This window comes from Camellia sinensis, chromosome 4, assembly GCF_055761805.1.
Source record: "Camellia sinensis isolate YWXY chromosome 4, ASM5576180v1, whole genome shotgun sequence".
Classification (NCBI taxonomy): Eukaryota; Viridiplantae; Streptophyta; class Magnoliopsida; order Ericales; family Theaceae; genus Camellia; species Camellia sinensis.
This window is the reverse complement of record NC_138964.1, coordinates 181,864,423-181,873,446: the sequence shown is the minus strand read 5'-3', so window position 1 is coordinate 181,873,446 and position 9,024 is coordinate 181,864,423. Positions and strand designations below refer to the sequence as shown.

General features: G+C 35.3%; 2 protein-coding genes across 2 annotated transcripts; one reads left to right on the top strand and one right to left on the bottom strand.

Moving 5' to 3' along the window:
* The first annotated feature begins 1,818 nt into the window (after nucleotides 1–1,818).
* Nucleotides 1,819–4,427, top strand: LOC145824285 (uncharacterized). Its single transcript, XM_082923912.1, has 8 exons — nucleotides 1,819–1,837; nucleotides 1,987–2,733; nucleotides 2,947–3,033; nucleotides 3,132–3,435; nucleotides 3,531–3,615; nucleotides 3,704–3,793; nucleotides 3,917–4,168; nucleotides 4,284–4,427. Exons 1-8 carry the CDS (start codon nucleotides 1,819–1,821, stop codon nucleotides 4,425–4,427), a joined length of 1,728 nt encoding a protein of 575 aa, XP_082780038.1.
* Nucleotides 4,428–5,265: 838 nt separating this feature from the next.
* Nucleotides 5,266–8,471, bottom strand: LOC145824284 (uncharacterized). Its single transcript, XM_082923911.1, has 3 exons — nucleotides 7,583–8,471; nucleotides 6,020–6,836; nucleotides 5,266–5,356 (listed from the first exon to the last, which is right to left on the bottom strand). The coding sequence occupies exons 1-3, from the start codon at nucleotides 8,469–8,471 to the stop codon at nucleotides 5,266–5,268; spliced, it is 1,797 nt and encodes a 598-aa protein (XP_082780037.1).
* Nucleotides 8,472–9,024: the final 553 nt, after the last annotated feature.

Genomic DNA, 9,024 nt, shown 5'->3' with positions numbered 1-9,024 from the left:
TGTCAAATTTTCTGTAATTTTCCCTTATCTGTAATTTTCTCTGGCATATCCAAATTTCTCCCTTATCTGTAATTTTCTCTGACATTTCCATTTTTCTCTGGGATTTAATGTTGACATCTCTATGCTTTAATCATTGTCTAGAAATGGCAAAACGTAAAGGCAGCGAAACATCGGAAACACCAAGCAAAAAACAGAAACTGTCTCAGTCTTCTTATGGACTAGGATCAAAAACCAGCAGCAAAACACTAGAAACACCAAGGAAGCAAGAACAACTCTCTCAGTCCTCTTATCATCTAAGATCAAAAACCAGCACTAAAACACCACAAACTCCTTCCCAAAACACACAAGTCCAAGCTGATGAAGCAACTAGCATCCAGATGAGTACCCCAACTTCAAAAGACTCAAGCTCAAGGGGGAAAAAACCTGTTAAACTCCACAGAAAGAGAGCTCACTACAGCATTCAATTCCGATCCAACCTCTCATCTGTCGTCTCCTTCTTTCAAACACTTAAATTCAGTTCAAAACATCTTCTAGAGCTTCAAAAGACCCCATTCTGGTATTTGATCCAAGCTCTAACCACTGGAAGGATGGATCCAAAGAAATCTAGGAAATCCGATGATGATGTAGTTGCCATAATCCAATGTTACAATGAAAAAACAAAAGCATTCACAGTTGGGAAGAAGAACCTGACCTTTACAACAAATGACATGACCTTGATTTTTGGTTTGGAAGGAGGTAAAGGAGCCATGTCATTAAGATACTCTAAAAAGCCAAAATCTGCATTCCTCAGGAGAAGATTCCAAAAGGACACAAGGCTCACTGGTCCTGTTCTTAAAAATGCCTTGGTCAAAGCAATGAAAGGCAAGCAACCAACTGACTTCAAAGATGTAGCAATCATTGTTACATTGTACTTGTGTCTCACCCTATTTTTTGCAACAAGTGGGAATTCAATAGGTTGGGTTTTTATAAAGTATGTGGAACCTCTTGAATCAATGAAACAGTATGATTGGCCGGAAGCAATCACATCAACATTGATTGATTCTATCATGGCATTGCATAGAACTCCAGAAAAAGTTACGGGGTGTGTCATTGCATTGCTGGTAAGTATAATATCCATTCAAATTTGCAGTTATCATACTTACAAATTTGTGCGTTTACAAAATTTTATTTACTTTCATTTTCATCACAGTATTGGCTATGTGAACATGCAACTATCATTGACTCAGAAGACAGTAACACAACAGACTTCCCAAGATGTGCCAAGTGGAACCTTCAAACCTTGACGAAACAGCTGCAGAAGACACCAGTCCACTCTCTTGCACCTCGACAGGTTAGATTCCTATTGCTACCGAAATCTCAGTGAAATTTCAAAATTTCTCTGACCACTGCTTTGTTTCCATCCTTGTGCATTGATTGATTAAGATTAATTTTCTCTGAAATATCAATTTCTGTTTTCTTCTTTGTTAACCACTGGTCTATTTCTGCCATTGTAATCAATTTTCTCTGCCATCCAAATTTCTCTGACCACAATTGTAACACATTAACTTATATGCCCTGATTCATTTTCTCTAATATCTGAATTATGTTCTTTGTTACATAATTTTCTCTGGCCCATCAAATTTTATCTCCTTGTGTGTAATTTTCTCTGCCCATAACTTGTGTGCCTTGCATCTTTGATAAACACTGTTTATTTCTACCCTTCTAATGAATTTTCACTGGAATTCAAATTTCTCTGACACAAATATAGTAAAACATTAACTTATAAACACTGCTTATTTCACTGTTTCATAATTTTCTCTGCCTCATAAAATTAACTCCATGTCTCTAATTTTCTCTGGCCCAATACAATTTTCTCTGAAGTTTGTTTCCAATTAGTATCATTTAGATGAATTTTATTTTCCTTATTTGAATTTTTTCTCTCAGTGAATTTTGTAACATTTCTCTAATAAAAGAGTCTCCTGTTACAGATTGATAACAAGCAGCTAGTTAAAAACCCATCTGAGGAGTTCTGTCTTGGCAAAAAGACGAAGAAAGAATTAAAAAAGGCAATTGTCATATTCAAGGAGACATTACAAGATCCATCTGAAGATGGAGGAAATGAACAAAAAGAAGGCAACACAGAAGAATACGAAGCCAGTAATGGACAAGAACATCAAGCAAGCAGCACAGAAGAAGAAACCACCAAAGAAAGTGAAGAAACAGAACTAGAAGACAAAGAACAAAATGAACAGAAAGAAGAAGACAGTGAACAAGAAGATGAAGATGAAGATGAACAAGAAGAAGAGAACAAGGATGAAAGTGATGAAGAAGAAAATAATGAGCAGATAGACCAACAACATGATGGCATTTGTGGCTCAACAATGCATCAGCCTGAAGAATTTGAGGAATCAAAGGATGCCCAAATTGCTGATCTACGTCAAAGACTGAAGGCACTGTCTCAATCTAAAAAAGAAGAAGACAGAAATTGGATGGAATTACTTGCTGAAAAGGATATTTCAATAAGAATCCTGACATCACATAACTCAGAACTTCAAGAAAAAGAAAGCACAATCCGAATGAAACTAAGGATGTTGGAGGTTGAAAAAGCAGACGATGCAAAAACAATTCAACAGTTGAGGTGTTCAAATTCGGAGCTTGAAACTGAAAATGCCAAATTGCATGAACAAGTTCAAGAACTATCTGTCCAACTAGCAACACAACCATACCGAACACCAACACAACTTCAACCACAAGGTCAGTGAAAATCTTGAGCCACAAAAAGTTATGTCCTTGTGCCATCATAACTCAGAGAAATTTCTATTTATTATAATTTTCTCTGTCATTGGTAATTTTCTCTGGAAGTTATATCTCTCTCAACACATTAGTTATATTTCTACTGCTCATTTCATTTCTCTGTATATTTTCTTATTCCATTTTTGCGGCTTGTTTGATTTTCACTGTGTATAGTTGGAATGCAACTGGAACAACAACCAACAACCCAACAAGAGCAAATCCCACACAAACAACAACCGAAACAAAAGAAGAAACTCTATGGTAATTGCAAAATATTGAATTAAATAAATTTACATATTGAAATATCATCTGTTGCTTCAGAGAAATTTCACTTTTCCTAATATTTTCACTGCCTACAGTCAAAAAAGATCCAACCTCAATGATAAAAAATTTAAAGGCAAAAGAAAGGAAGGAAAAGCAGCATGATCCAGAATTCCAATATCCGAAAGTTGCGAAAGTGACCAGAGCTTCAAAACAAGCTGCAAAACAAGTTGAGCAAAGCACGAAGGACAAAGAAGTGCTTGATGCTGATGCATACGTCTTGCCTCAACCTATAAACATCACAAAATCTTGGGTCTTTCCACAATCTCTTCCCATTTCAAGATTGATAAAAGATCATATAAAAGACATCTTGCAGCACATATCAAATGTGTCTGGGCTTGAGTAAGTACAACAAACAAAATAGAACATAACAAACAACAAATTACAAACTTATGTTGCATTAACAACAATTCAATCCCTTCTTTGTCATCTTGTAGAGCTTTAATTTGGACAAGTGAGTTGAATATCATTACCTTTGAAGACATTGGAAACCTCATAAAGCAAAAAGAAATTGCCAACAATGTAAGTCTTTCCCTTTCATCAACATTTCTCTGCAATGTTCCATCAGCCTTTATAAAACAATATTACAATTATAAATCATATTTTTCAGGTCATTGATGGCTATGGAGAGATCCTTTTGGCTGACCAAATCAGAGAGAAACAACAACCAACCTCATTTTTTTTCACATCCATGTGCTTAGTATGTTACTACTATTTTATTTGATTTTCTCTGGAATTTACTTTCTACTTTCTCTTCTTAATATACTTCTTGAAGTCAGTTGTGTCACTAACAAAACCATTTTTTGATTTTCTCTGAGCACAGAATTTCATCAACATGACAGAAAATCAAAGTTTTCGAGTGTCCTTATTTGACAAGCATATTGAAACAGCATGGAGGAACTATAGGTTCCTCCATTTCCCAATAAATACTGGAGGTAATGAGAAGTCCACACATGGAAATCACTGGACCTTGCTTGTCCTGGACAAACAAGACAATTTATGGAGGTTCTACAACTCACTGAGGCCAAGGAGGGATGATGCAGAAGACAAATATGTCAAAGATGCAAAACAATTGGTAACGAGTGCAAATTTCTCTGATCCATCATCATCTTTATGTGATGATAATTTTCATAGAATCCCATTGACTTGTCCGTAAATTTCTCTGTTATATAAAAATTATTTTTTTGCAGCAAGATTACGTGGAGAATTTTTTGAAAGCTTGTCTTGAAAGAGACGCTCAATCACAACCCTCCTTCAAATTAATTAACTCACAAAACACAAGTTATGACTTTGAGTATGTCAACAATGCTCCACAACAAGAAAGCGATTCGTAAGTTTCATACATCTATAAATAAAATAATTTCAGTTGCATGTTTCTTAAAACTAACCATACCTATAATTTGTATGCAGTCTGGATTGTGGCCTCTTCGTCTGTTATATAATGAAACAATATAGCAAGCATGAACCTATAAAATCCAAATTGTCCACACAAGAGATAAGGTTGATGAGGGCAGAACTCATAGAGAGATTTGTGACCGAAGTTGGCCGGTCATGGACTGAACCAATTGAAATACCCCCAGAAGAACCACAAATGTAATAGTGAAACTAGTGAAAGGAAGACAATGTACATATCCACACAGAGAAAATTGTCTCACATATATGTATATATCCTTTCTTGTTGATACATTGAAGGAATGATGATCCTTGACGTATATGTATATATCCTTTCTTGACTAATCTAAATTTCATTTTTTTTTTATTTCGACTAATGTAAATTTCAACAATTGTCTGCCAGAGAAAATTGTCTGCCAGAGAAAATTGTCTGCAGAAATTTCTCTGGTATAAACTACCAGAAATTCACAGAGAAATTTAACTTTTATCGTCCCAAGGGGATGCCTATATGATCATGTAATCTGTAAAACTTTGTGTTGGTACAAAACAATCATCAAACTCAACAAAACACAAAGCACACAGTAATTTTATCTGCCACTGGAAAATTTCATTGCATGAATTTCAAATTTCAGAACACAATGCCCATATAGTTTTCTCTGATGGTGAAAAATTTCTCTGGTGAAAATTTCTCTGGCTTTGACACAAATTTCTGAGTTCAAGTGAGTCCAGAGAAATTCTTCCCTGGTCCAGAGAAATTCTCAACTCAGAGAAATTCTCAACTCAGAGAAAATCCAAAAGAGCTTGATTTTGTTTCTTGGTTGTAGAATATTTTTTTGAATGCTCTGTCTGCTGTGCACATTTCTTGAAATGACTGATATGAAGCTACCAGAAATTTACAGATAAATTTAACTCATATCTCACCAAAGAAGGTGCCTATATGATCATTCAATCTCTAATGCACTGTGTTAGTACAAAACAATTATCAAATTGAAAAAACACAATCCACACAGTACTTTAGTCTGCCATTGTCAAATTTATGTGGATGAATATGAAGCTTCAAAACACAACACACAGAATTTTCTTTGCCATAGGAAAATTTCTCTGGATGAATTTGACAGGTACTACAAACCCACTGCCTATAGTATATATCAACAAACACACTTTAACTGATATTGAAAAATTTCTCTGGATGAATTTGATTGATATTATTATATACACTGTCCAAAAAATAAATTTCACAAAACAAAATACACAAAGTAATCATCAAATGTATTATTCCATCAATAAAATGTATAATCCTCAACTATTTACCAAAGGTTCCTTGCATGTCCTCTTATTATGGTGACCAATACTCTCACAACGACTACACTTAATCACCCTTTTAAACTCTCCAGTAGAAGCAATTCTGTTCTTCTTCGGCCTCCCAGCAGGTCTCTTGCTCAATGGAGGTAAAATCATAGCATCTTCAATGCTACACACAGGTTTTTCAACAGTTGGAACTGGGCCAATCGAAAAGGAGTATGCTTGACGATACATATCAGCATGAAAAAATGGTTCAACAAATGAATTCAAATTCTTTCCACTCCAAAAAATTGCAGCAACAGCATGTTGACATGGATACCCATTTATTTCCCATTTTCGACATGAACAAGTTCTCAACCCAAGATCAACCATAACCGAAGGAAAACAATGCACTTCAAAGACATTATCAGATGATAAACTCACATTCCATGTCCTCCCGTCCAAAAAAGACTTCTCCAACACACTATCCATACGAGGACACAAAATTTTATTCCATTTACTAGAGAGCAGCCTCCTATCAGACCTCATATTCATGATTTGCAACCGTATCATGTCCACCAAATTTGTTATTGCCAAGTGCCGAGCTTCTCGTATCCATGAATTGAATGACTCAGCAACATTTGAATACATCTCACCATAACGTTTCCCTGCAAAATATGCATCACTCCAATTTTCATATGGTAAACTTCTCAAGAAAACACTCACAATGTCTCCTCCCTCACTTTTTAACTCATTTAACTTGAAATGAAATGATGCCTTTGTTGGAGCATAGACACATTCTGAAAACTTGGACACAATCGTCTCCCTAACCAAATTTGTGTTTCCACATGACAACTTATCCCTCAAATTTCTCTTTAGATGTTCCAGACAAAATCCATGAAAGCAGTTCGGGAAAAACCTAGCAATTCCCTCCACAATTCCACAATGTCGATCTGATATGAAACTTATCACCCTTTCTGATCCTAATACTCCATATAAATGTTCAAGAAACCAACACCAATTGTCTTTATTCTCAGCATCAACAACAGCAAAAGCTACAGGAAAAAAACCTACAAAACAAATAGGAACAAGCATATTAGGTACACACATGCAGAGAAAAATAGAACAATAAACAACCAGAAAAGTTTGACACTGCCAACATCCAGAGAAAATTCACACATTTGCAACATCCAGAGAAAATTGAATAAGTGACCAGCTACAGAGAAAATTCACACAATCATAATATACAGAGAAAATTCACTTAGTGACCACCTACAAAACAACAGAGAAAAATAGAACAATAAAACAACCAGAGAAGTTTGACACTGCCAACATCCAGAGAAAATTCACACATTGGCAACATCCAGAGAAAATTGACTTAGTAACCAGCTACAGAGAAAATTCACACAATCATAATATACAGAGAAAATTCACTTAGTGACCACCTACAAAACAACAGAGAAAAATAGAACAATAAAACAACCAGAGAAGTTTGACACTGCCAACATCCAGAGAAAATTCACACATTGGCAACATCCAGAGAAAATTGACTTAGTGACCAGCTACAGAGAAAATTCACACAATCATAATATACAGAGAAAATTCACTTAGTGACCACCTACAGATACAATTCACACAATGACAACATCCAGAGAAAATTCATACACTGACAAAAATCCATTGAAAATTCTCACAGTGGCCACAACAATAGAAAATCCACACAGTGGCCAAAACCAGAGAAAATTCACATTCACTCAATTCCTACATGTATAGAAAATTCACATACTTAGATAAAAATAGATATATTTACAATTACCTTCATTCCCATCTTTCCCCGTTGCAGCAAGCATAACTCCTTTGTATCGTCCTTTCAAAAATGTTCCATCAAGAAAAAGCAATGACCGACAATATTTGAAACCAGCAATGCATGCATGAAAAGCCACAAACACTCTTTTGAAACGCTTGTTATCTTCAAAATCTAACTCAAAACGACTCCCTGGATTGTTCTTCAATGCCTCATCAAAATACCACCGTAATTGATCAAATGACAAACAAGAATCCCCATATGTACTACATTTTGCTTTCTCAACACTCAACCAACCACAGTTATAACTAATTGAGACCCCATACTTGTCTTTCATTTCTTTCACAACATCCACTGGACGAGTTAAAGGTTTTGCACTTACCTCTTCAAGTATCAGCCCAGAAACCAAGCTGGAAGTCGTCCTCGAATGTTTACTCGTACGAACCGCCACACCACACGTATGTTCATTGTTCAAAGTCCTTATGTAGAAGAACCCATTTGTTTTTTCAACAGAAGCATGTACACGCCACATACATCCCCTTGATTCCTTATATGCACATTCTGCCGTAACCCTCAGCTTGTCATTTTTAACATACGTAAACTGAAAACCAACCTCAATAGCATACTTGCATAAAAAAGTACGGAACTCAACCACACCACCCTCAAACTTTTGTCCAACACTCGTAATATTATTCCGCCAACTAGCCGACAATAACACATTTTCTTGGTGAGAACAAAACTTAGAGAGTGAATTCCTTTCAACATCCACCAGCCTATCACACTCACCATCCACAACATCTACCCAATTAGACCCCACTTCATCCTCTTCATCAGAAGTACTACATCTACTACCTGAAACATCAACTATATCAACACCGCGTGCACAAACAACCCTCAACATATTCAGAAAATCAATATTATTTCGAACCATACAATTCGGATGGCCCAAAATAGAATATGAAATACACATAGTCTCAGGTTTCAAATTCTCCCATGTTTTACACAAAATGCCAACCAATTCCTCAAAATTCAATTCGCATGAAACATTAATGACAATAGTATCATTCCCATATTTACACAGCAACAACACTGCACTGTCCATTGAAACTGAAATAAAAAACAACAAAGAAAATCACAGAAACACTTCACAATAACAACATAAATGTACAGAGAAATTTCTAAAAATCATAATTTTCTCTGAACTTAAAATAAAACTCCAAAGACATCTACAAACTGATATTCACCTTCAAGATGATAAAAAACAAAATCACAGAAACTTAATGAATCACAGAGAAATTTACTGCTAACAATTAAACACAATTATAGAAAAAAAATCACATAGAATACAAGTCCAGAGAAATACTTTTCTCTGAACTACAAACTGAAAGTGAGTAACAAACTTACAATTTTCTCTGAACTACAAATACAAGTATAGAGAAATTTATGAACTTAGA

Bases quoted from the DNA above. Each gene is read 5' to 3' on its own strand.
- LOC145824284 (XM_082923911.1), bottom strand. From the start codon at position 8,471: ATGTTGAGGGTTGTTTGTGCACGCGGTGTTGATATAGTTGATGTTTCA. The intron at 6,837-7,582 runs GTAATTGTAAAT...TTTGTTTTGTAG, and splicing joins GGGGAAAGATGGGAATGAAG to GTTTTTTTCCTGTAGCTTTT. The intron at 5,357-6,019 runs GTATCGTCAAGC...GCTTCATATCAG, and splicing joins CCATTTTTTCATGCTGATAT to TCATTTCAAGAAATGTGCAC.
- LOC145824285 (XM_082923912.1), top strand. The intron at 2,734-2,946 runs GTCAGTGAAAAT...CACTGTGTATAG, and splicing joins AACACAACTTCAACCACAAG to TTGGAATGCAACTGGAACAA. The intron at 3,034-3,131 runs GTAATTGCAAAA...CACTGCCTACAG, and splicing joins ACAAAAGAAGAAACTCTATG to TCAAAAAAGATCCAACCTCA.